General features: G+C 42.6%; 1 protein-coding gene across 1 annotated transcript; it reads left to right on the forward strand.

Moving 5' to 3' along the window:
* Window positions 1–98: 98 nt before the first annotated feature.
* Window positions 99–27,633, forward strand: PDCL2 (phosducin like 2). Its single transcript, XM_034770669.1, has 6 exons — window positions 99–447; window positions 8,470–8,590; window positions 11,822–11,912; window positions 14,090–14,233; window positions 22,377–22,585; window positions 27,381–27,633. The coding sequence occupies exons 1-6, from the start codon at window positions 442–444 to the stop codon at window positions 27,554–27,556; spliced, it is 747 nt and encodes a 248-aa protein (XP_034626560.1). The 5' UTR covers window positions 99–441; the 3' UTR covers window positions 27,557–27,633.
* Window positions 27,634–27,974: the final 341 nt, after the last annotated feature.

The raw sequence follows: 27,974 nt of genomic DNA on the forward strand, positions 1-27,974 counted from the left end.
TCCCGCGGGTTTCACGGCAGATGGATTTGCCCGAGAGGCAGCCGAGCGTCTCCCTCTAGAACCCGACGGCGGGAGCTCGCGCAGCGGCCGTCAAGCCTCGGGGAGAGCGCTCGCTCGCATTGTAGCCCGGCCAGGCTCTAACGGCCGCTGAGGACACTGATTTGAATACGCAAATAACCGTTCTCATGGTCCCGCCCACTCCGCTGTGCCTAAGCGGAGACCGTTCTAAGCAGCCAAATAACTGCTCGGGCTCGCGGCCGCTTCACACCGAGGTGCTACAGCGGCAGCCAAGGGGGGATCTGCCCTGCGGCAGGGACAGCGCCACGCGACCCCGCCCCTCTGCAGGGCCCAGCCCTGACACACCCTTCCCGGGGCCGCGAGTGGAACCGGCTGCATCGGTGGGGACAGCGAGTGCCACCCCCACCCACCCCCGTGTGTGCCATGCAGGTGAAAGCTGAGCCTGACTCGGAGACGGCAGCCGCCGACACTGCAGGCGGACTGGGGGTGGGGGGTGAGCCCAGCGGGAGGAGGGAGGGTTGGGGTGGGAGAGCTGAGCTGAGCTGAGCTGGGGGCGTGGAAAGGGGAGGAGTGAGCGAGCCGGACTGGGTGGGAAGGGGGAGGGATGAGGTGAGCTGGGGGGAGCTAAGGGGTGGGGGTGGGAGCCACCTGTATGCAGAAGTCAGAGTGGGAGCTTCATGAAGGTGAGGGAGCTGGGGGAAGTGCAGGCCGCCTGCACCCACAGGCAGGGTTAGGGGGAAGGTGTGTAATTTCAGGCAAGGGGGTGTCCGACATGCAGCAGTGCTGTGAAGATGCTGTTGGGGAAGCTGGATTAAAAGGGTGATGCTGGGGGCTGCTGAGCAAGATGTGAAGCTGTACAGTGGTATCAACGGTGTGGACGGATTTGTATGAGCAGATGTGTGAAGGTTAGGGTGACCAGATGGCAAGTGTGAAAAATCGGGACAGGGGGTGGGGGGTAATAGGCACCTATATAAGAAAAAAAACCAAATATTGGGGCTGTCCCTATAAAATTGGGACATCTGGTCACTCTAGCGAAGGTGTGAAACTGCAGCCAGAGGTGGGGGAAGCGGGAACTGGGGAGGGAATGTCACAAAGATGTGGACACTGGGCGGGGGGGGGGACTGGATGGAGGTGTTGGGTGTGCTGGTTTTCAGGATACTCAGGACTATGAGTCAGCTTGTTACCCACTGCCTCTAGTTGTAGGGATTCTTGCCTATGGTGACAGGTTAGCTCCCTGACACCACCAGCCTTAAAGCCACTCAGTCACCCTCCTGCAGGCTCTTCCAGCAATGTCTTTGCCTTGCAGGTTAACAAGAGGTGCGCCCCAGTCCCTTTGTCTGTTTGAAGCATTCCCCTGTGGTTTCCAGCCCCTGGTACTGGCTACTCACAGAAATCCCAGATTCTCTGCTCCCATAGGAGCATTGTACCCTCAGTTTATGAGTTTTGTATTAAATCATCATTCCTGTATAACACACTGCACTTATGAGCACTTACAATAAAATCAAAGAAGGTTTATTTAAGAAAGAACAGAAGTCCCATTGGAAACATGAGTGTGATGGAAACAAATGGTTGCAATACAAAACAAAATAATAAAACAAGAACTAGAATGTATACTTCTAGTTAGTTACCTTTCCTATCTAATAAAGCAGCAGTTCTCAACCAGGGGGCTGGGGCTCCCTGGGGGGCCTTGAGCAGGGGGTCTGCCAAGCAGGGCCAGCGTTAGACTCACTGGAGCCCAGAATAGAAAGCTGAAGCCCCAACCCCGCCACCCGGGGCTGAAGCCGAAGCCTGAGCAACTGAGCTTTGCGGAGCCCCCTGGGGCATAGAGCCCTGGCCAATTGCCCTGCTTGCTACCCCTTAACGCTGACCCTGGTTTTTATATGGAGAAAAACTGTGTTATGGAACAAGTCGGTCCTGGAGTTTTTATAGCATGTTGGGGGGGGGGGGGAGAGAGAACGGCTCAGAAAGGAAAAGGTTGAGAACCTCTGTAATAAAGTAGGTTTTTACCCCAAAAGTACAGTCTGTGGCAGAGATAATAGACTGGATCCTGGTTAGCCATTCTCGAAACACCCCTGTACTCAACAAGCTGGCTCCTTAGTGAAGGGATACAGAGTGTCTTTCTCCACGCTGATATATTGAATCAGTCTTTTGTCTTTATTCAGAGACAAGATGATCCTCTGTCTAACATTCCTTTTTTCCTCCAAGTGGATTTGATTGTTTGTAGTTGTCATGGTTTTCCCTTGACAGTTCTGGGATGGATCAAGGACAGACATTGAAGCTTGCGTTACATCACTGGCTGATCAGGAAGGGGTGACAACTCCCTCCCACTTGAATGGGCCATCAGCAAAACATATGATTCCGTGATAATCAAGTTGTATTTCAGTATCATAAGGCAAAGTTTTCAATATAGTTACATTATTCCTCAAATATTACCCATATGCACATCTTGCGATGATTATGCATATTGGTAAGTTTTAAGATTTCAGTAGAGATCTTACATGCTAGCCTTCATGAGAGGTCAGGGCTACGATAATGGTGCCAACATGAGAGGAAAGAACAGAGGAGTCCAGACACGGATCCGAGAGTTAAACCCTCGAGCCTTTTTTGTCTCATGCAGTTCTCATTCATTGAACTTGCTGGTCAGTGATGCAGCATCGGCTTCTAGTGAGGCTGCTGAATTTTTTAATGTAATTCAAAGCATCTATGTAGTTTTCTCTGCATCAACTCATCGATGGCAAATTTTGAAGCAACAGCTGGGAACATCCTCTCTGACACTGAAACCACTGAGTTCCACACAATGGTAAAGTTGAGTGGAGGCAATAAAACCTATCGAACACCAAATTGGGAAGATAGATGATGCCATAGTTGCCATTATGGAGAATAATGCTATGACAGGAACTGTTTGTGGGAGAAGAGTGGCAGAGGGAAATGGAATCACCAGAAGCATACATAACTTCAAATTACTGTGTGGCTTAGTGTTGTGGCATGACATACTGTTTGAAATAAATGTTGTAAGCAAGAGACTCCAACGTGTTGACCTTGATATATCTGGAGCAATGGAACAAATGGACAAAGCAAAGTCATACCTATAGTCTTACCGGTCAGATGAGGGATTTCAAAACATTCTGAAGAGTGCACAGAAGTTGGCAGAGGAACTTCACACTGAAGCTATTTTCCCACCCATTCAAGAATACAAGAGTCACCAAAGAAGAAGACATTTTGATTACGAGGCACTGGATAATCCCATAAGAGATCCCAAACAATTCAAAGTTGAATTCTTTAAGTAGGTGCTAGATTGTGCAATACAGTCAGTTGAAGAACGTTTCATGCAGCTCAAGGAACGCAGCAGTATGTTTTAGATGTTGTATGATATTCCAAAACTCCTCACTATACCTGAAGAAGACCTACACCAGCAATGCAGGGCACTAGAGACAGTGTTGACACATGATGACATGCACAATATTGATGCGAGTGATTTAGGTGATGAACTAAAAGCCCTTTCAAGTTTCATTTCAGCAGGATCAACTCCAAAGGATGTTCTGGAATATATGTGCACAAATTAGATGACCACTCTATTTCCAAATGTTTTTGTTGCTCTACACGTACTTCTAACACTTCCTGTAACAGTTGCCAGTGGAGAATGCAGCTGCTCCAAGCTGAAGTAAATAAAAACACATCTACGCTCCACAATGACACAGGAGAGGCTGGTCGGCCTTGCAACCATCTCAATAGAGCATGAGCTGGCCCAGACTGTGGACCTTCAGCAGGAAGCAGTTCAAATCTTTGCAACCAAGAGGGTATGGAAAGCACCACTTTGATTATTCAAACAGATAAAAATGCCAGTGTTTACTATGCAAACAAGAAAAGTTACATTTGCTGTTCAGGCGTTTGAAAGTTAAGTGTTACTTAAAATTTTTGAACAAGGCATTTTAAGTTGTAAGTTCTCCTTTATTGGGGTAGGTAGCCGAGCAGTACCATGAGAGGAGTAGAACAGGAAGAAGGCAGAATTGAGACCTTTCAAAGTTTTGGCCCAAGCGAGGGGACATGGGGGAGTCATTTGAGCTCCCTGCCTCAGGTGCCAAAATATTGTGGGCCGGCCCTGCTTGAGCACCATTTCATGTCATCTCTACATGAACACAGAAGAGGAATTTTGAAGATTTAGGAGTGGCAGGTGTGTAGTAGTGGTCCATGCAACATTCATAGAATCTTCATTGATAAATTGGAGAGGGTCCATAGAAGAGCCATGAGAATGATTGCAGGATAAGAAAACATGCCTTATAGTGAGCGATTCAAAGAGCTCAATCTGTTTAGTTTAACAAACAGTAGGTTAAGTGATGACTTGATTTCAGTCTGTAAGTATCTACATGGGGAAAAACGTTTAATAATGGGCTCTTCGGTCTAGCAGAGAAAGGTATAATATGATCCATAGGGTGGAAGTTGGAGCTCGACAAATTCAGACCGGAAATAAGGTGTAAATTTTAATGGTGAAAGTAATTAATAATTGGAACAATGAAAATTTTTGACAATTTTTAAATTAAGATTGGATGTTTTTCTAAAAGATATGTTCTAAGAATTATTTTGTGGAAGTTCTATGGCCTGGTGTTATAGAGGAGGTCAAACTAGATGATCACAATGGTCCCTTATGGCCTTGGAACCTATGAACGTGACATCTCAGGGGGCTGCAGCCACTACTATAATCTAGCTTTGCAAGTACTCAGTGCCCAGCCACTAAGATGAGGGAAAGAATCCATCCTTAAAACCCTTGCATTGGTTCCCATTACCAAATCCTTGTATTCAGATTTTGTACTAAGAACTACAATTTCACTCTAATGGTTAGCTGTACCACTTGAAATATCAATTTTTGTATTTTTCTTCCCTTCTTTGAATTTAGTCATTTTGTCATGAAGTCTTCCAGCTATCCTAGCAATTTCTATTAGCTTTTCATATGCAGCTGAACTGTAAGTGAGGATTTAAGAATAAATGACATTTCATCTTTCTGCTGTGACTAAAAATTAGTCTGATTCATGATTTCTCAAGTGGGGTCTAAAAGCTCACGACTAAAATTGAAGTAAATGGGAAAGTAAATGACAATTTTGACTGTTGTTGCTGTATATTCTAAAAAATTTAAATCCACTTTCTACCTTTAAATACTGACCAACAATGAATCAATGAAAATATCTTTAGTGTTTCATTTCTATTCTATTATCACATTTTCTCCACAAAATTTCTAGTATTGTAGGAAAATTACACTAATATTTCAGAAAAGAACAAAATGTGTTGGGTTATTTAAGTTATAACCTACATAGACATAATAAAAAGCTGCTCAGATATCAGCAACTGATAAGGAGCCAAATAATGGAGCTTTACCTGTAGAGAACAAGGAAAACAACAAGCCTAGAAGAATGAGCCAAAGTTTGTGAGCAGGCAAGGGGCTAAGCTTGAGTGGCATCATCTCCTTCTCTCCTTCCAACTTCACAGAGGCACATATGTAAACTTGGAAAAATTAGATTTTTATTAGTAAACATAGATTTTACCACACACACACACACACACACAAATTAATAAAAAAAAAGTTTCCATCAATAACAGAAATGTATAGAAAAACAAAGTAAAAAAAATGCTGCTTGAGAACTTATTAGAGTTTGATTTAAGGATATTTACTTTGTATATTCTGACGTGATGTTGACAATTGGTATTTTAACGGTTATCAAGCTTTAACTTTTTGAATCTCAGTATCTACAGTCAATAAATATTTATCGTGTGACCATGATCCCTAATATCCCACAACTATGAAAATTTAAATTGATTAAAATAGAAAAGATTGCTTAAAAATAAAAATGTATATTATCCTTCAAAATTATATTTAAAAAAAACCACAAAATCAAAATCTGTCATACCTACACATGTATAATCTATTCACATCCGGATGATCGTAGATGGGTTCAAAGTGGGGCCTGAGGAGAGTTGTTCTCTGTACCATCACTCCCCACCAATCCCATGGAGATTTCTTCATATAGGATAATGCTGACCCTATCAATATGATCTTAGACTCACAGATTTTAAGGACAGAAGGGACCATCATGATTATCATGCACATCACAGGCCCCAGAATCCCATCCACCCACTCCTGCAATAGGCCATATAACCTGTGACTGAGTTACTGAAGTCCTCAAATCTTGATTTAAAGCAGTGGTGGGCAACCTGCAGCCCACGGGCCGCACGTGGCGCGTCAGGGTAATCCGCTGGCACGCCTCCAGGCAGTTTGTTTATAGTTGCATGGCCACCCGCAGCTCCCAGTGGCCACGATTTGCTGCTCCCGGCCAATGGGAGCTGCGGGAAGTGGCGCGGGCTGTAGGACCGTCAGGGCCGGCCCACAACATTTTGGCACCTGAGGTGGGGAGCTCAAATGACACCCCCATGCCTCCTTGCTTGGGCCAAAACTTTGAAAGGTCTCAATTCTGCCTTCTTCCTGTTCTGCTCCTCTCATGGTACTGCTCTGCTACCTACCCCAATAAAGGAGAACTAACAACTTAAAAGGCCTTGTTCAAAAATTTTAAGTAACACTTAACTTTCAAATGCCTGAAACCATGGCCTCTCCACTTTGTCACCATTGGGGATTTCATGCCAGTAATGTGTTGGATGGAAACTTCTATTTTCATTGTGTTTGGGGAACATGAAGTTTTTCACTTGCTATGGCCCATGCAGTACAAGGAAGTCCCTCAGGCTATTGCTCAAGTGGGTCCACAGTCCTGGATCATCTAGACTTAAGGAACTAAACTCAGCAGCAGCTGTTTCTTGCGCCTCCACCACACTCTTCTCTGATCTACAATTTTCTTCAGGAATGTGCATGGTTACATCCATCTGAGATGGAGATATGGATGCTGCAGTAGCTCCCAGGTCACCTGCACTCTGACTAACTAGAAGATCAGACATCTCCTCACCACTCACATCCTCACTGGGGCCGGAAGGCTCACCATGAACATTTGTGTCTCTGTATCTCAGGAGAGCTCCTTCCTGCTTAGATAGAAAAGCTTCCTTTGCTTTCTTTCTTCTTCTGAATGCTGCCCCAGAGGGGCGTTTTCTTCTTTCACTCATGACTGCGGTTCTGTGCCCGCTATAGTGGCTCTCAACACTCAATTGAAGCGGACAAATAAGCAGGCTGGTAGCAGAGCCTGAGTGAGGGAAGATATCAGCGTCTTAATGGCCTACCTGGCTCCTACTACTTCAGTTGACTGCCTGTTCTCCTCAAGTGGGTTCAGGGAAGCAGCAGGAAACAGGAAGCTCCCTGAGAAGCTGGTGTTAATCAGTCCAGGCTCCTGGGGGTGCTAGAGAGGTACATAAGAGGTACATAAGCTCCTCCTCCTCTCTCTCCCTGCAGCTCCTGCTGCTTTCTGTTATTCCCTCTCACCTTTTCTCCTGCCTGCCTGTTATGTCTCTTGTGCCCTCCTTCCTCCAGCACAGCACTCCACCATCACTGTGCATCTAGAGCAGAGAGAATACATATGCACCAGCAGCAGATACAGTTTTCACCCCCTGGGGCCTTGGGGCCCCCCCCCCCCCCCCCACAGTCTGGCACCTGAGGCCGCCGCCTCAGTTCTCCTCATGGTAAGGCCAGCCCTGTAAGGTTCTGTGGAGACTCCCTGTACAGACTCTCCACTTTCTTCTTCTTGCCTGCTGGTACTGTCTTTCTGTCTTTCTTCGGGGCTTTCTTAGATATATATTCCCCTAAGCACTAAAGGAATGATTTCACCCTTAGCAAACTTTAATATATATATATATATATATTAGCATATATCTGTGGGATTTTAGACTGACACACCTTTGTGGAATGGTTTATGAGCATTTACCCAACAAGCAAAAAAATTAAATAGCATTCATTATGTGAAAGCTCTTGTGTAGTGTTCTTGTTCATATGTATCATATATCTTCCCGGGGATTGCATGTTGGTTCAAGTGAACAGTGTTTATGAAGCACTTTTTTGTATAATCTTTTGTCTTATATGTTAAAACAGTACTATTTATTTCCACCATAAAACTTTGTGGCATTTACAAATAAGGTAGTATATCAGAATCAACTGTACATGTTTTGATTAACTACCTAATTTAGAAATCAGTTATGACAATAAGTGAATATTTTCTTGTTGTCCAATTCTGAAGATATACATCAGTTGTCCTACTCGGATATTCCATCATTCCAGAATAAATCGCTATAATAAAGAGATGCTTCTGATAGCAAAGATAATCTCAATGAAATAAAAATATAATTTGTCAAATTGCAAGCAGTTTCTTTCTGTTGAGTGTCCCGTTGATGTTGCCATATATTTTTAGAATTCCACATTCATGTGTTCTATATTATAAAAAGGAACCATTTGTCATAGTATTTAGGGTGGCTTCTTAATGTTAATACTGATTTAAAAGAAAGTTTTATTTTTGTTTTCAATTTTCAAAATAGGATCCAAATGAAGATACGGAATGGAATGACATATTAAGAGATTTTGGAATACTACCTCCAAAAGATGAGCCAAAAGATGAAACTGAAGAAATGGTTTTACGTTTACAGAAAGAAGCAGAGGGCAAGTAAAGTTTAAAATTTATGCTCTTACTATAGCAAAGTATGAAGATCTGAGGATTCTTCAGAAACATTTATCATGACACAAAAGTTCTAACGTAATTCCACTCTTAAAAATAGAATACTTTGGTTATTTTATTTGATAGTGTTTTTTTATTTTTTATTTTCATTTATTTGTGTTTGGTTATTTTATTCAGTGCAATATACTTGTAAAATAACAGAATAATAGCACAATAAAATATACAGATGTGCTAATAACAAATGTTACCGTACATGGTATGTAAAATGACAAATCAACAATTCACCATTGGAAAAGGAAAACCTACTTTCGGATTTTACCACACAGGGTGGTTGACGTAAGCAATATTGACGTTCAAACAAACTACTGATCAGTTATCTACCCACACAGGCTGGTAAGAACAAAGGGGATCGAATCAGAAAATCAGTCTTCAGAAGGAAAATATGTCTCAGAAAATTATCTTCTTGTAACTGCTTTCCAGTACTCCAAATTCCCCATGTGTTTTGTGTATCCAGCACTGCAAAACAAATTTTTACACAGTGTATGTGACCCAAAATAATAAGGGCAAAATTTTCAAGAGACCTCTGAATTTGTGTCCACTGCTTGGCACATCAAATATTTTCATTCCCTATTACCTTGGGGCCTGGTTTGCATGCCCACATCTATCGTGCAAATGCTTACACGTATGTTTAACTACATTGCTCTACAGCCAAAATGCTTCCGAAATAAATGTAGTCAAACTTTACTAATTGTGAGTCACTGAGAATGAAAATGATGCTTAAAATTGTTGATTGGCTCTAGTTTTCAAGATATGCTATTGGGTCAGTATATACGACCCTTGACTTGGGAATGGCGGAGGATAAGTGAGTTATAAAGGGAAGGGAACTCAACTTAAACCAGAAATGACTAAAATACATCTTTGACTGGATCTATGAATAAATCTATGACTGGGTTTGGACAGTACTTGCTTTTTAGGCAAAACAATGAATGATGCAATCTGAAGCTGGTATTGCGTCATAGATGATATGAATTGCATCATGTTATTCCTAGAAGTCCTGGATGATGCAATCATAACGAAGCTTACATCACTCTGCTGAACAAATTGCCCTATATCAGCTCTAGAAATCATACAGTGTCGTGCTCTCTTATTTGTCAGTGTTTGATTTTGCAAAGGGACACATTTCTGTTAAGCCAAAGTGAGCAGAGATGCCGCGTACTTGTGTGAACAGTGCAGATAACTTCTGCTATGTTTGTGGTGAAGTGACTTTTGCATCACAAAAGCGCAATATAACCACTAAGGTTAAGAAAGCCTATCAGCTTTATTTTGGCTGCAAAATTGGAGATCAGGACAAGAGGTGGGCCCCACACATATGCTGCTACACTTGTGCAACAAATCTTCGCCAGTGGTTGAACAGGAAAAGGAAATCTATGCCTTTTGCAGTGCCAATGATTTGGAGAGCACCAACAGATCATACCAGCAATTGTTACTTCTGCATGGTGCCTCCAGTTGGGAAAGGTGTGTCAAAGAAGAAAAAGTGGACTGTGCATTATCCAAACATTCCATCAGCTATATGCCCAGTACCCCATGGAGAAGGACTGCCGGTTCCTGATGCACCAGAATCATTCTCATTTGAGTCAGATGAGGAAGAGGATAAAACTTCTGGTCCTGAACCATCAATGTCACAGGACCCACATTTTCTCCCATCCTCCTCCTCTGAACCTCACCTCATAACACAAGGAGAACTGAATGACCTCGTCAGGGATTTTTTGCCTTTTGTTTCATAATAAATTTTATTTATATAACCCTTTTGCTGATTTTTAAAGTGTTACATAAACAGGACAGATGAAATATTATCATGTAAAGCAACCATAAACACATGAAAAGACCTAGGTTTACAATTTATGATTAAAACTCTACTATCTACACAATATACATAGACATAAAATGTAAAAACTTAAATATCTTAGAAACAGTAGCCAATCAGTTGTTTTAATTGTTATATTTGAATTCAGCACATCAAAATACATAATAAATAGCACATTTTATCTCTGAAGCAGACGCCGTCTCAAAAATTGTAGACCAGTGCTATGTGCCAGGAGGTTCAATAAGACTACTCATTGTGCTGAGTTAAACACATTTTAGTATTTGCAGGATTGGGGCCTAGGTAGTTACGCTTATCTAGTCAGCATGTGCAGGGCCGGCTCCAGGCACCAGCCTGGCAAGCAGGTGCTTGGGGCGGCCGCTCCGGAGAGGGGCGGCATGTCCAGGTATTCGGCGGCAATTCGGTGGACGGTCTCTCACTCCCGCTGGGAGCAAAGGACTTCCCGCCGAATTGCTGCTGCAGATCGCGATCGCGGCTTTTTTTTTTTTTTGGCTGCTTGGGGCGGCCAAAACCCTGGAGCCGGCCCTGAGCATGTGTACCCAAAGCAAAGATTTAGAGTGCCTCAAAACATCCATGTGCACAACTGCTAGTGCCAGTGTAGAGAGTGCAGGCTCAATTCTGCCCTCTTCCTCAGCCCTGTTTGATGTAGATTTTGGGAGGTTGTTAGGAAGCTATTTACATTTCCCTGATTCTGTGCCAGCCATTCCTAGCATGAGTTAAGGCAGTCTAGGGATCTTATCTCAGTGGAAGATTCGTGGAGTGGAGCAGAATTATGTCATGCCCCTGCCTGGTTCCCACTCTGCCTCCTCCAACTCCCAGCATGCCATTTACATTGGTGGTGGGGATGCAGCTAGTGTAGGAGTTAGCTCAAGTTGCTTTATGACACTGGGAGTTCCCCTGTTGTAAGGAGAATTCTCTATTGGTCACTTCTGGCCAAAATCCAAAGACTTTGTGTTACCTGAAAGATGCAAAATGGCTGGAACAAAATGGGAAATCTGAGGTTCCTATGAAAATTTAACCCCAGAACAGACATAGTTAAATCCACGAATTACCATGTTATGTTGTGTCATGCTGTCTGAGAGCAACATACCGGTAATATGAAAATGACAAAGCATATAAAGTAACTTATAGTTACTCAAACTTCAGTTGTTTTTCTCTTTCTTGCACAAGATTGCTCCAGAGTTGGCCAAATTTATAGGTGAGACTTGAGGTGTTTTTCAAACTGATATTGCTCTCCTGCCTGCATCTAAAGATTCTGTACATAACAATATTGAAATATGCATAGTTTTTTAGTGGACAAAAGCTGATTCATTATTTGGCTTGTTCTTTTTAGTGAAACCATATGAAAGAATGACACTTAAAGAACTAAATGAAGCTGAAGATGACTTTGATGAGGATGATATGAAAGCTCTTGAAATGTATAGGTACAGTAAGATGTTTCTTGCCATATTCACAGTACATATTGTTATTTAGGATGTTTCACACATATGGGATAAAGAAAAATTCCATCCACAAACTGAAAGGAAGAAAAACTACCTACATAGTTATATATTTGAAAATTAAATAGCTAAAAATTAATGCTCTTAGAAAAATATTAGTTTGCCTTCTGGATGGTATTGATTTGCAGATAGAGTAAATGTTTTAAAGATATATCCTGGCAATAAAGAAAAATGTATGTGTAGTATATTTATAATTAAAGATTCAGTGGTACGGTATTTCATTCACACACTGTAATTACTACTTTAGAACCCTTAGCACATACGATTGAGTATTTTTAAAAGATTTTTAATACATCTATTGTTGGTCCCATATATGCAGAACCTTCTTTTTTTGCCCCTTATCTAGTACCCATTCTATTTGGTTTCCTATTTCTTAATTCAGAAGGATGGCTTTATCTAACGAATAAATATACACAGTATTTATTATGAATGATTATATATAATCTCAAATCCCTGATAAACTATTAATATTATTATACAATGCTTTCTTACATACAGTATGATACAGAATCAATATGTCTGAGCACTCTGGCTTCTGGGTCAGAAAATCATAGAAGCTTACACCCAAGATTTTTAGGGTATAGTCAATTTAGTCATATTGACCCCATGTGTATAGCAAGTATTTTATAGCAATAATTTACAAAGTATACTTTTGCCAAGATCTTTGGGTAGTATTGTGTAATGACTCATAAAAATACAGTGTATGACATTGTCACGAGGTTGCTTGCCCCTTTAAGGGGAATCTGAGCTCAGGTTATCTGCAACAAACTAATTTAAGGAGTCCATCGAGGCAGTTGATTGTATAACAAGTGCTCAGCTCGGTTACAGGGGGGTGCGTACAGAGAGAGAAGCTCTCTCAAGACCATGAGAAAAAATCTCCCAGAGCCCACCAGCCACAAGGGGGAGGACTGTGTAACCCCCAAAACCAAAGTAAGAGATGTAATTCACATTTATATTGGGTTTAACAAAGTAGAACCAAAGCAGGGGAATTTTGTCGTACATTCATTTGAACTGTGTGGAATTCTTAAAGGTGCCTGAGAGAAGAGAAACTGAGGCAGGAATTACCTACAACATGACACTAGTTCAGTAGGAGGCATGCCTTGCAACAGACATATACAAAATAAATGTACCAATGTGATAAAACTATCCACTTGAACTAAAAACCAGAACTGGATTTGAACCATGCCCATTATAGTATACTCCTGTACTGTTAGAACTGCTAAAATAGTAGCAATTTAGAAATACTAGACTGGTGTTGGTTTCAAGTGCCTACTGCTATTTTATGATAGAAAGAATTTTAAAAGAATGTTCTCATGAACAGAGTTGTGCACCTAAATTCTTACACATCATGGTAAGAATATGTTAAACATATTTTGTTTAACACTTTTTAAAAGAAAGTCAGCTGCTGACTTAAAACAATGGCTTTGTTTATTTCAATAAATTTTAATAAAAATTGGCCCTTGGCTGTGAATTTTTCTCACTTTCTACATTGTCATTATTTGTATAGATGAAGACTGCCACCTAGTGCGTTTGCATTCAATTTTTCATTACAAAATTGTGCAACAGTAAGGTATTAAACTCTGGGTTACTTTACTCAATACATTATTTTGTTTTCAAAATCATAAAAACATTTTGGGTTTTTTTTAATTTGTGTTGCTTGTCTTCACTGCAGTATCAATACAGACATATATTATGTTTGTTACTTTAACTTTCTTTTCCTTAATATTTTATATCCTTAATGTTCCTTGATTGATGTAAGTACATATAGTTTCTTTCCTATCTTCAAGTGTTGTCTCGCTAACTAAATGCCAGCACTGAAGCTTTTTAGCACAAAATTATTCCATTAAAACGTAAAGGCAGTCAGATATAGATTATTAAAAAAATTGGCACCACATTTCAAAAACAGTTGCCACTTTTCCAAAATGTACAACAGTATCTATCTAAAAGCAGGATTGAAGTACTAAAAGTTGAAAATCATGGTTGTAATATTTCAACCATAAATGATGGTGGGTTTATTCAAAGGAACTAAGAGATACAAAATTTATATTACTGTAAAATAAATTTTAAAAAATTGTACCAAATAATTTTTATTTCTGAAATAGGCAACAACGGTTGCAAGAATGGAAAATTCTTCAGAAAAGACAAAAGTATGGGGATCTGAGAGAAATTTCTGGTGAGCAATATGTCAAAGAAGTCACAAATGCTCAGAAGGATGTGTGGGTTGTAATTCATCTATATAGATCAAGGTAATGCTATGATTATATTTTTTCAAAACTATTTAAGAATCTAAAACACTTAGCAAAAAAAGATTCAAGATGATGAGATGATAAGAAAAACGATATATGCAAAATAGATTATAATATTATTGTTTATTATATCCCCACTTGGGGAAAAAGAAATCTTAGAAAATAAGATTTCTCCTCTGTTGGTCCTCCTTGCTCCATCAGTGCACTACATAGGATTTCTTCACCTTTGACTCACATAGAGGTAATGCAAAAGATTTTTCTTGCTAGCTACTGTTGGCAGACATGAATTGTGCTGGAGGGCAAAAGTTCCTCTGTAGCCCTCCTTCAAGATTCCTCTCTAAGGATTTTGCTGCCTTTTTCTTTCTTTCATTCCCTCCCTCCAACAGATCAGCAGTCTGGTAGGTGAGGGTCTTTCCTGAAGGATTGAGGAAGGTTGGGGATTGGATTTCCCTAATTTATCAGTTCTCCAAGGAATTCCCTAGTGGTAGCAGTAATTGCATTAGGATTCAGTGGTAAGATCTAAGGACTCAGATGCTGAGCTCTGTGGGTGTGGGAGTTGTTTTGTTTTTTGAGACAGGACATGGCTTTTTTCTTACTACATTGGGAGGCAGTTTCCACTGTTCATTCAATTACCATGAGACAAGCCTTCCTTCCAGGATCAAGGATCAGATCAGTCAAATGGAAATAAATGCTTATTAAAAATAGGGTGTGGAACCTTCCATACTGTCATAATGGCAGACTCCTTTTGCCCTAAGCATCCCAGAGAGGGCCCAAGAATCAGTGCTCAGTCCCTGTCTTCTGATCACCCATAGCCTTTTCAGTTCATTAGCCACAAGGCTTCAGCAGAAGTTCCCAGTCCAGGGACAGTCTAGGATGGTTTTTTTTTCCGAATTACAAAGTAAACTATATATCTTATTTATTCTGTCTTAAAAAGAGCGGATCCTGTTCTGGACACCACAAAAAGTTCTCAAGATGAAACTAAGGAAAATAGGAAAAGCAGTCTCCCTCATACACAAATGACTGGAAAAGATAGTGAACTCCAAATGATCCAACCTAGTAAAGAGGAGAGTCATCATTAAGGCTTTCCAAAAGTTATACCAAGTTCAACAAAAGGTCACTAAGTTCTTCTTGATTCACAAGATTAACTTCTTCATTCCTTCCTCTGAACCAAAACTAGTCACTAAAGGAAAAATTCCATCTGTGTGGATGGAACAGGTGCTCCTAAAGACCAGAAGATTGACAGTTTGCTGAAGAGTGGCTTTAAAACTTTCTCCATTGTCTTATGAACATCTCTGGCCTCTGAAATTGCAGCTTGCACAACTGTTTTCATCATTTGCTCATTCCACAGAGAGAGAGACCTTGTAATGATCTGGAGAGAGATTCTAAGTAAAATGAAGTTACATCAAAATAGCACTTATCTTTATAAAGCAACCTGGGATATTACCAGTTTCTTAGCCAGATTGTTCCTTTGCAATACCTAGCTTTGTCTTGAATATGGCTTTGGGCCCCAGATACAGATTCTCTCTCTCTTGGCAACCTCATCCAAATGGGATGAGACTATTTTGAGAATCTCTCATGATGATTTAGCATTCTTCAGGCCTAAATAGGATAGGCCAAGATTTTCAACAGTGGTTGGTGATTTTAGGTGCCCAAATTGAGACATATTAAAGGAGGCTGTTTCTTTTTCCAGAGGATGGATGGTCAGCACTTTCTAAAAGTCAAGCCCATTTGAGAAATCTCAAGTTGTTGGCTTCAACAATACCAAAGGTACTGGTGCCAGATACATAATATGTAGACCAATTTGAGAAAAGAAATGAAAATATGTTTGAGTGTCAGAATTCACTACCATCTGCATTACAAAGGAAGGAAAAAGCCGGGGTGTAAAGGATTCAGAAGAGTATAGTGCACATGCTATTTGAAATTTCAAATTGGTGAAATAGTGAGTAAAATCCATTAGTTTTATTAGAGCTGTCTCAATTCTCATGGAGATGCAGCTGAGGTCTAATGTTCCTGAAGTTCAGATGTATGCCTTATTGTGAAATCTGGAAGATTCATTGGAGTTCCTCTTTTTCTCTGTCAAAATTTCAACAACCTATGTTGAGAATATAAGCATTTGGAAGCAACATAAGGCTTCTATCCAACCTTCTGGTGCCAAGATAATCTTTGTTTTGAAGGCTGGAAGTATGCTAATAGTTTTGCACTGGTAGTTCTGAGTTCACCATCACCCATCCCAGGCAGTTCTTATGGGTTAAAATACTGCAAGCAGGATTGCTATAGGATAAATCAGAGTTGTGATGTTCCCCTCTGGTGTTTCTGGACCGGTGATCTGCTAGGTCACTCCAATCCTTGACTCTAGGAGCCAGCCTTACCCTGCTCCTCTGTGAGAACCCCCACTCCTGGGTTGTTCACGCCTCTGGCATGTAAGCTGCTCCTTGGATTGTGCAACCGAATGATACCAGCCAATATCTCCGGTCCCAGAGACAACCTTAGGATCCTCCGTCTTGCAGTGCCCAGTTATGCTCGCTGGACGCTGCAAGCTTATATGAGTTTGTCAATTTAACAAAGAAATTTAATAGAATATCGGGCTTGGAAGGGACCTCAGGAGGTCATCTAGTCCACCTCCCTGCTCAAAGCAGGACCAATCCCCAATTTTTAGCCCTGATCCCTAAATGGCCCCCTCAAGGATTGAACTCACAACCCTGGGTTTAACAGGCCAATGCTCAAACCACTGAGCTATCCCTCCCCCTAATGTACCAGGCTTGTTATCCCCAGGGGAGTCTCTGACATGCTTCAAACCAAACGCACTGCTTCAAGTAGAATAAATAAACAGATTTATTAACTACAAAGATAAATTTTAAGTGATTATAAGTCACAGCATAACAAGTCAGATTTGGTCAAATGAAATAAAAGCAAAACGCATTCTAAGCTGATCTTAACACTTTCAATGCCCTTACAAATGTAGATGCTTCTCACCAGAGAGTGGCTGGTTGCCCCTCAGCCAGGCTCTCCCCTTTGATCAGCGCTTCAGTCAGTTGGTGTGTTGTCTGTAGATGTAGGTGGAAGAGAGAGAGAGCATGGCAAACATCTCTCCCTTTTATCATGTCCTTTCTTCCCTCTTAGCACTTCAGTCGGTTGGTGTGGTGTCTGTAGGTGTAGGTGGAAGAGAGAGAGCGCATGGCAAACATCTCTCCCTTTTATCATGTCCTTTCTTCCCTCTTGGCTTTGTCCCCCACCTCCCTTCAGAGTCAGGTGAGCATTACCTCATCACAGTTCCAAACTGACCAGAGGAAGGGGGGTGACTCCCTCGAGAGATTTTTTTTGTTGCTGCCTAGGCCAGCATTCTTTGTTCCTGTGAGGCTGGGCTGGATCTGCCCTGATGAGGTGTGAACTGCCTCTCTGTTCTTGGAGAGTTTTTGCCTGGGCTTATTTTAAGCCATGAGGATACATTTTCAGCCTAATAACTACATACATGAAATTATAACCTATAACATTACTATAACATTACTGTAACAACAATGCTCAGTGCATCATGAGCCTTCCGAAGACCACTGACATGGCAAACTTTGTATTGGATACCACAGTCATTTTACAAGGATGAACATGGGGTTGCTGGGTGTTCCGCCGAGGTACAGAGCATCACAATACTTCTTCTTTGAGTGATGTCCCCATGGGCGCTCCACTGTAGGTGTGGTAGCACCTTTGTATCTGGAGTCGGAGATCTTCAGTAGCAGTGCCTGTCAGACTGCACATGCACACCTCCCCTCCCCCACACTGTGCAGGGTAGTATAAATAGCGCTGTGCGGTCCAGCCGCCCTCAGTTCCTTCTCTACCACCGCGGTCTGGAATGGAACAGTTAGCAGACCCACTTAGTTATTTAGATAGTCTCTTGTCTGTTTTTCCCTCTTGTAGTTAGTTAGTTCTTTCATTTTCTTTTCTTCTCCTTCATCCTTAAAAAAAAAATAGTTTTTTTGTTTTCCCTAATTCTCATCAGAGAAGCTACTCCCTCACCCTTATGCCTGGCTCCTCCGGGTGTAAGCAGTGAGTGCATGAGGGGCTGCCTTCTCTATAACGGACGATCACGCACAGTGTATCCGTTGCCTGGGAGAGGGACATATTTCCCAGAAGTGTTCCCACTGTCTGGGCTTAAAGCCAAGAGCAAGGAAAGACAGGGACCTTAAACTCAAATTATACCACATGGAAAAGTCCCTGTGACCAGCGTTGGACCCCGGTTCTTACTCCTCACCTGAGACCCCCTCACGCTCAGCAAGGTCATCCGATGACCCCACACTACAGCCGGGATCGACGCTCTGAGATCGATCCATCGGTGGTCGATTTAGCGGGTGTAGTGAAGACCTGCCAAATCGACATCAGATCACTCTCCAGTTGACCCCTGTACTCTACCTCTGACAAGAAGAGTAAGTCAACAGGAGAGTTTCTCTGGTCAACCCCCCCGCAGTATAGACCCTGTGGTAACTCGACCTAAGGTACATCGACTCCAGCTACATTATTCATATACAGGTCTGATGCATCTTACGCGCATTTAACATGTGCAATTTCAACTTTACGCGGTCGGCAAAAAAAAAAAAAAAGAGAGAGAAAAACAACAATTTAAATACTATACCTGTAGTGCGGGCAAATTTGCTCGCCATTGAACTCAATGGGGTTTTGGCTATACGCAGTTTTCGCTTTACGCGCTAACCGCAGAACGGAACCCCCGCGTAAGATGAGACAGACCTGTAGCTGGAGTTGCATAGCATAGATTGACTTACCGCAGTAGTGTAGACATAGCCTCACTCCCCTCGCCCGAGTAAGAGAAGATCATCCCCTGACCAGGATGACACTAAGAAGAAAGCGGTCCCTCCCTCAGCTCCTGAGGCAGAAACTGCAGGAATGCCGTCCCCAGCTAGATCTGTGGTGCTAACTGCTTCTGACAAGAGGCACAAGGCTGCTCCTAGATTGACTACCTCAGCCCCTGATAGTAAGTCTAAGGACAGTGCCAAGGTGAAACAGCAATCATCGGCATCACTGCCTATTGTGGGCGACCAAAACAAGCCCTTTACCTCCTCGGTGGCTCCGGGTCCCTTTCTGGTTCACAGCGATAACACAACTAGTCTCAGTCGCCCGAGCATGCCCTCAAATCCGAGCACATACATGTCTCCAGCTTCTGGGACATATGGCTACAGCTACATTTGTGGTCAAATACGCAAGGCTGCACATGTGGTGTCTTCAGGCTGGCACCGTACCATATATCTTCCTCACAAACACCACATGCAAAAACTCCTGTCCATGCCAACCCAGGTCAAGGACTCACTACTGTGGTGGACGTGCCCCAACAATGTCTGTGCCAGGGTCCCTTTTCTTCAACCTTCATCTACCATGATACTTACCACCGATGCCTCCCTCCTTGGTTGGGGAGCGTATCTATGCAAGCATATTATACAGGGCAGATGGATGCCCACCGAGTCCACCTTACACATCAACCTCCTGGAACTGAGAGCGGTCCGCAATGCCAACATTTCCTACCACTCCTCAGAAACCGGACTATTTGAGTAATGACGGACAACCTTGCTTGCATGTATTACATCAACAGGCACGGAGATGCCAGGTCCCATTCCCTATGTTCAGGAGTGATTAAGCTTTGGAATTGGTGTATCCATAACGACATCTCCATCTCTGCTGTGTATCTCCCTGGACATCAGAACATGACAGTGGATACACTGAGAAGAACCTTCTTGCACGAACACGAAAGGCAGCTTGACATGAGAGCACTCCGACCCATCTTCCGCCAATGGGGTCATCCCACCATAGACCTTTTTGCCACTCATGAGAACACCTGATGTCCTCAGTTTTGTTCCAGACCAGGCCTGGGACACGATTCAATAGGGGTTGCATTCCTTATGAACTGGAACATCCCACTTCTTAACACCTTCCCTCCCTTTCCTCTCCTGTTCCAAATCTTATTCAAGACACAGGAAGATCAAGCTCTGGTTATACTAATAGCACCGACATGGCCACGACAAGTCTGTTACACGTACCTGCTTCTCATGACACTCTCTCGGCCTATAAACCTTCCCCCAGCATCATGACTCCTCTCTTAGGACAGGGGATGCATTCACTATCTCAATCCTCAGATGCTCCACCTGAAATCTTGGCTCCTTTGTGACTCTGGGATTCGGAAATAACCAGTTCAGATTCAGCAAAACATATCTTGATAAATAGCAGGTGCGATTCTACCAGATGAACCCTATTCCCACAAGTGGAACCGGTTCCAACTTTGGTGTGGTGACAGACAGGTCGATGCAGCCTGTCTCCATTACCTCTCATAATGGACTACCTCCTTCAACTCAAACAGCATGGATTGGCTTTTAGTTCTCTTAGAATGCACCTGGCTGCAATTACCACATTACACTGTCCTGTCGAGGGATATTCAGTATTGGTACACCCCCTTGTCAAAAGTTTTCTTAAGGGTGTTCGAAACCTATACCCTGACATATGTCCCTCCACCCTATCCTGGGATCCCAGCCTAGTCCTATGCACTGTGACTAGACTTCCATTTGAGCCAATGGCAACCTGCTTACTCCTTCATCTAGCAATGAAAACGGCCTTCCTCGTCACCATTACATTGGCATGACACGTGGGAGAAATATCAGCCCTTATGGGATACCCGGCATATACAGTGTTTTATAGGGACAAAGTGATCCTCCATCCCCACCCAAAATTCCTGCCGAAGGTTATAGTGTCCTTCCATCTAAATGAGCCTGTACATCTCCCCTCCTTCATTCCCAACCACACAACAATTACCAAGAAGCAGCTCTCCACACTTTAGATGTGAGACGCGCATTGTCATTCTACTTGGATAGAACCAAACCATTCAGGAACTCGCCACGCTTGTTCATATCCATTGCTGAATGCTCTAAAGGCTCCACTATGTCTAAACAATGCTTCTCTAAATGGATTTCCCAGTGCATACGCCTGTCTTACAAACTTCACAATAAGCAACCACCTGCTTCTATCCGGACACACTCCACACGTGTGCTCTCAACCTCCATTGCATTCCCCAATAATGTTTCCATAATAGATATTTGCAGGGTTGCCACATGGGCATCCTCTGATACATTCACCCAACATTATGCCATCTTGCAAGATTCCTTGACGGACACCATTCTCAGACGTAAGGTCCTGTCATCGGCGATACCAACCGCTCTGAAGCCTCAACTTTCCAGGTAGGAGCACTGCTTTATAGTCACCTACAGTGGAGCACCCATGGGGACATCACTCGAAGAAGAGAGGGTTACTCATCTTGTGCAGTAACTGAGGTTCTTCAAGATGTGTGTCCCCACTGGTGCTCTACTACCTGCCCTCCTCCCCTCTGCTTTTGAGCTTAACTTTTGGGCTCTACGTCAGAGAAGGAGCTGAGGGCGGTCGGACTGCACAGCGCTATTTATACTACCCGAGCAAAGTGTGGGGGAGAGGAGGTGTGCATGTGTGGTCTGCTGGGCACTGCTATTGAAGATCTCCAACTCCACGCAAAGATGCTGCTGCACCTACAGTGGAGAACACATCTCAAAGAACCTCAGTTATTGAACAAGGTGAGTAACCCTTTCTTGTGTTACAAAAATCCAGGCATGAAGGCCATGGACCAACATGATGTGACCATACCACCATACTGAGATTTTCTTTTAAAATTTGACTCTATTTAGAGTTCTTTTAAAAAAAAAACTTAAACTATCAAATGTAAAACTATGAAACTGAATATTCAAATAAGAGTAAACATGTGTATTAAAATCTCAAATACAAATACTGCATTAAATAGAGACAGACTAAGGTTTATCAGTTGTGAAGGAAAAACAAAACTCAGACACATGGAGCTTATATAGCAGTAATAACCAACAGCATATGTATCATGACATTCATGTAAATATTTTCAGTTTTTATTTCAACAGCCTTTTTCCATAAGACTCCTTTAGGAGAAGCCAGAGAAGAAATCTGTAGTGGAAGTCCCATTATAGAGCACAATAGAAGCATACTGACTACATGTAAAAACTCTGTTCTTGAAAGGTTATTTTTATGGCTTCTAGTATTTTCTTGCATGTTTCAAACTGTTGTAACAGAACTTTCATCAAACCTATCCAATTTTTTTTAGCATCCCAATGTGCTTACTAGTTAACCAACATCTCAGCCTGCTAGCCAGAAAGTTTCCAGAAATCAAGTTTATCAAAGCCATTGTGAACAGCTGTATTCAAAACTACCATGACCGATGTTTACCCACAATTTTTGTGTACAGAAATGGTCAGATAAAAGGCAGGTTCATTGGAGTTACTGAATGTGGAGGGACAAATCTTAAACTAGAAGGTAATATAACAAATATGTTCAAAATAATTCTATAGTAATCTAATGTAATTAATAATCCTCAATTCTTAAGATCACTTCTTGGGGTAGAACAGTCTGTTATAGTGTTTTTGTATCATAAACAGGAAAAATTAAGAATTAACTGTTAATAGAAGCTTCTGCATTTCTACTGTAGCACAAATATTAGTACATGTTGATAGCTTGCAATTCTATAGATAAGGTAGATATGGTGGAGATGGCACCTTTGTAACATCTGATCTTTCATATGAGGGAGGATTTGATCTAAAAAGGGTATACATTTCCTCTTAAGTGTGAGTCCCCAACCCAGTTCCATGGGACCAGGCTACGCAGGATCCTTTTCCATATACCCCCCGTTCCACACTGGGCTGTGTGACCCCTACTAGGAGAAAACCTCATTGATTATCTGATGGTCACTTGACAAGCATTTTTGTCTTTTCCTAAACTATCCAAGCTCCAGTTCCATTAATATATATTCTGCAGCTATTGCAACACTATTCTATCTATCTCTATATTGTAGGTACTTACATGGTCCCCATTTCCATAATATCTGAGCAAATCACAATCTTTTTAATGTATTTATCCTCACAACACCCATTTGAGATAAGGAAATACTATCATCTCCATTTTGGAGGGAAGAGACTGAGGCACAGAAAGACTAAATGACTTGCCCAAGGTCACAAAGGAAGTCTGTGGGAGAGAAGGGTTGTGTTATGTGTGCAATAGATCACTTTTGTGTGGATAAGTCCAGGTTCCTAAAAGCAGAGGGAAAAACAACCTATTGTTTCGATTTCTTGTTCCCGTCCTTAAATATAGTTCTTGGTGTTCTAACAGCACCTCTCTTTGAGACCCTTACGAGAATCTCTCTTTACTTGAACCCAGGCTCATACCCTATGAAGCACATTAGACCTCAGTTATGCAGCAGAGATCCTGGAATTATGCAGCATGGATTCTCTCTCTCATGCAGTTCAATCACTGTAGTGTTTTGTTTCACTTTTTATGTTAAATTGAATTTTATTTATACTGCCCAAATTGTTAAACTACCCATATGCTGCACATTTTTGAACTGAAGAAGATCTCCATTGTAGAACTTGTCAGGGGAAACCTGGAGATTTTGACAGCTGTGAATGGGACAGTTAGTTCTTAGCTCCCCAGAAGGCATGGGAACTAGTTTTGGTTTTGAAGAAGCAGTTGAGGCTTTTGGAACTAGGGAGGGAATGCATCTTTAACTTCCCACTTTTCAGCAGGGGCAGAAGTTACTTTAAGCTTTTGGGGTGGATGGAGCCTTGAAGTCCTTATTCCTCACCCAGCAACTTCCACACCAGTCTTTAATATCAGCAGCACAAAGGGAAGCAGTTTAAAACACTTCCTCATCATCTTCTGCTCCTACAACTTCTATTCCTGAGGGCATTCTGCACCAAAACATTAAAAATTCTGCAAAATTCTGCAAATTGTACTTGTCAAATAAATGTGGAGGCTCCAGCATGGCATTGGGAAGCACAGACCACTGGTTCCACAGAGGTGGGAGATCACTGTGCCGCTCCTCCCTGGGACACAAACTCAGCCATGAGGCTGCACCCAGCCCTGACACAGCGCAAGGACTGGGCCTACCCAGAAACACTCCAAGGCCCTGATGCTCCATTTGGGCAGGCAGGCTCAACAAGGCAGGATCCAAGTGTTGAGGGGCTTAGTGTGGGGGATCCAGGTGTGACTTGAGAGGGTTTTGTGTGGGGCAAACTGGGTATGGTTGTCTCAGGTGGGGATCTGGATGCACAGGGGTTTGTTGGAGGGTTCTGGGTGCAACGGTAATGGAACTCTGCAGAGGGGTCCAGGTGAAGGTGGTTGGGCTCAGCGGGTGGTGTCTGGGTGTGGGGGGTATAGAGTTCAGCAGTTGAGTCTGGGCGTGGGGGGCTCAGTGGGGGTCCAGATGCTGGGGGAGTGGGTTAGGGGATCCAGGTGTGGGTGGGTTGTAAGGATAGTCCAGGTGCAGGGGGAATGAGGCTCATCAGAGGGGGTTCTGAGTGTAGGGGGTGAGGCTCAGCATGGAGTCTGGGTATGAGGGGGTCTGGATGCATGGCAGTTGGGCAGATGGGGGAGCAGCTCCCTGTATAGGGATCCTTCCCCCTGCAGCTGACAAGCGACGGGTTCAGGAAGTGGGGGTGGGAGGAGTTTGCAGAGCTTCCTGCAGCTGTGGGAGAAATCTGGGGGTGGGTCTTACTCGGCCCTGGATACCATGAAGAGGAAGTCCTGTCCTCCTCAGCCACGCTGTGGCTAGCAGCTGAGCCTGGCACAGGGTAGGAGCCACCAGCCGGGTTTTTCCCAGTCCCGTCTCCTGCCCCACAGTGATTTGTCGGCTGCCTTGGGCACCCTAAACATATTGCTGGGGAGGGTCGCATAACTGCTCTTGTGGCTTCCCTTTGATTCCCCATCAGAAAGTCATTTTTATGCAGAGAAGCAAAGAAATCTGCGGGGGACATAAATTCTGCACATGCGCAGTGGCCCAGAATTCCCCCAGGAGTATCTTCTAGTCAATAGATTTGATATGAATCCTGATACTCCAGTCCCAGGCTTGCTTTCTAAACCTTTCCCTTCCCAGTAGGAAGACTACATGGTTCATTTCTTTGCAAAATGGAGTGGAATTACCGTGGATCACTGGGTTTTAGAGAGAACCAACCTGGAGAATGTGATTCACTTCCTCTTTGTATTGAATACCAACTTCCATTTCCCCATCCAATTTTAGGGTCATGAGACAAGATATTCTAAAGTGACAAGTGTTTTTGGTGTTCTTTGATTTTTGGGTACACAACTTGGGACATTCTATGTGGGCCTGATTTTCCAAAAGTGCTGAGCCATCCACCCTGTGAAAATTGAACTTATTTAAGGTGTCATGTTAGGCACCTAGAGCGAGGCACCCAGAATCACCTGTCACTTTAGAAGATCGAGTCTCCTGTTCATGACAGGATGCTTAAAGGAGAGATTTTCTTTGTGGCTAGAAATCACAGTAGTTGTACTTTGTTAGTTTCAAGGCAAGGAGTTCTACTCCCACTATTTTCTTATTCCAAGAAGAAAAGGTGGTCTGTGTCCCATCTTGGTGTTCTGTGGTTCTGTGCCTGACTCTACATTTCAGATTTGCGCTCAGTAGAATTGTTGGTTGTAAGAAATGACAAAATAGGAAAATTTTTAGTTTCTTGGCCAATCCTTGATCAAGCTTCCATTGAATGGAAGGGTTAAATGATGTCCTGGAGTGATCCAGTTTGGACAAGGGCTATTTTCTAAACAACTGTACTAATATAGACTATCACCCCAGCAAGGTTCTATCATAGTTTAACATCGCTTTTAATAGTTGGATGTAGACACACACCAACTCTCTCTGTGCTCTAAACAAGGAGTAAATCAATGGAACTATAAATGTAAAGTTGATGGAAGACAAGAATCAAGCCCACAAATCCTGTTACAATAGTAAGTGTGTTTGAAAAGGATCTTCGATGCGAGGATGATGTCTGCCAAAGGGGTTCATTGGTGAGTTTTTAAGTGGCTGGGGAGACCAATCCTTGCCCTGCAGATTTTCCCACAGAAGTGACAGGTGTAATCTTGGAGGAGACATAGTTGTTGGCTGAAGTGTTGTGCCCTTTCTTTCCTTCACTGTCACTTCTCTGTCTCATGAGCACATCAGTTCTCCTCAAAGTGAGCTGTGGCTTGGTGTATGGTGTGGCGCCGCTGTGTTCTGTTCCACGCCAAGTCCTCCCAGTTTGTTGGGTTGATGCCTCCCTTTTTAAGATGTACTTTCAGTATGTCTTTGAAACGCTTCTGCTGCCTTCTGCGAGCCCTTCTTCCCTGACTTAACTGAGGGAAGAGTACTTGCTTTGGGAGGCGAGTGTCAGGCATACGTACACAGTGGCCAGTTCAGCAGAATTGGTATTTCATGATCTGCGCTTCTATACTGCTGATGTTGGCTGCAGAGAGAACGCTGATGTTAGTTCGTTGGTCTTCCCAGCTGATCCTGAGAATCCTCCTGAGGCAGCACTGCTGGAACCACTCCAGCCGCTTGAGATGTCATCTATAGGTTACCCAGGTCTCACACTCATAGAGAAGGGTGGGGATGACAACTGCCTTGTAAACCAAGATCTTTGTACCTGTTTGTAGATGCCTATCATTGAAGACTCGTTTGAGTAGTCTTCTAACAGATGTGCTGGCACAGTGGATGCTGTATTAAATTTCTGTGTCAATGCTGGCTTTTTGGGAGAGGTGGCTGCCAAGGTACGGAAAATAGTCCACATTTTCCAGGGGTTCTCTGCTGATGGTGATTTGTCGAGTTCGAGGAGTAGTTTGTGCAGGTGAGGGCTGGTAGAGTACCTTTGGTTTTCCCAATGTTGAGAGAAAGACCCTGACTGTAATAGCATCTGCAAAAAGATTTAGGGACAAGTATCAAGCTCAACAATCCTGTTACAATAATAACCGTGATTGAAAAGGATATCTAGGTGGTAGAATGCCTTTTTCACAGTAGAGCTTTTATTTTAAGAGAAAACAAAAAGACTCAAAAGGCCTGTAGGTACCCATCTCCATATAATAGCTACTTTTAACATGGTGTTACATGTATGTTTCACTTCTTATAATTCATCTAATCTCTTTTTGGTTGTCTGCTTTGAAAATTCAATTACCAGTCTGGTCCATTAGTATCTGTTAAAAAGCTTTTAACAATTTGCAAATTGTATGTATAAATGCATTTTGTTACAGTATCTTTTTTTCAATTCTCTGTTTAAGTCATTATTTGTTGTTACAGAGCTTGAATGGAAGTTAGCACAAGTTGGAGCAATAGAAACTGACTTAGAAGAAAGCCCCAAACAAAACATTACAGATATGATGATGTCTTCAGTTAGAAGTTCTTCTATTCATGACACCAACAGTGCTAGTAGGGACAATGATGAGACCAAATGTTACTCACATAGGAATTTTTAATGGTAGTACTCTGCACTGATGTTTTTATATTTGGTCAACATATGCATGTTTATTACTGGTTTCATAAATCTGAAGCAATGCAGAGATTTGTTTTATATTTATACTTGCAGTTTAAACTTCTAGAAAATAATTAATATACTGTCTAAAGGCCAAATTCTACCATTGGATATACACACATGGCTCATACTGAACTGGAAGGCTCCTGATTCTCCACTTCATCTAAGTTCCACTCAACTGGAATGGAGAGGTGGGGTCACAGGGAGCTAACGGTTGCTTTCTGATTCAGGGCTGCCCGGCATCAGTGTAAGATGGGATGCACAGGGATAATACTAACTAATGTCACTGGTTAACGATTGAGTGTAGCTGAACTCCACTCTGCCAAACCTCTTCCCCATTTCTCCCATCAAGAATCTGGCCC

This window comes from Trachemys scripta, chromosome 5, assembly GCF_013100865.1.
Source record: "Trachemys scripta elegans isolate TJP31775 chromosome 5, CAS_Tse_1.0, whole genome shotgun sequence".
Taxonomy (NCBI): Eukaryota; Metazoa; Chordata; order Testudines; family Emydidae; genus Trachemys; species Trachemys scripta.

Excerpts from the sequence above, each read along its gene's own strand:
- PDCL2 (XM_034770669.1), top strand. Across the intron at positions 11,913-14,089 it reads AAAGCTCTTGAAATGTATAG|GCAACAACGGTTGCAAGAAT; the intron begins GTACAGTAAGAT and ends TTTCTGAAATAG. Across the intron at positions 22,586-27,380 it reads GACAAATCTTAAACTAGAAG|AGCTTGAATGGAAGTTAGCA; the intron begins GTAATATAACAA and ends TTGTTGTTACAG.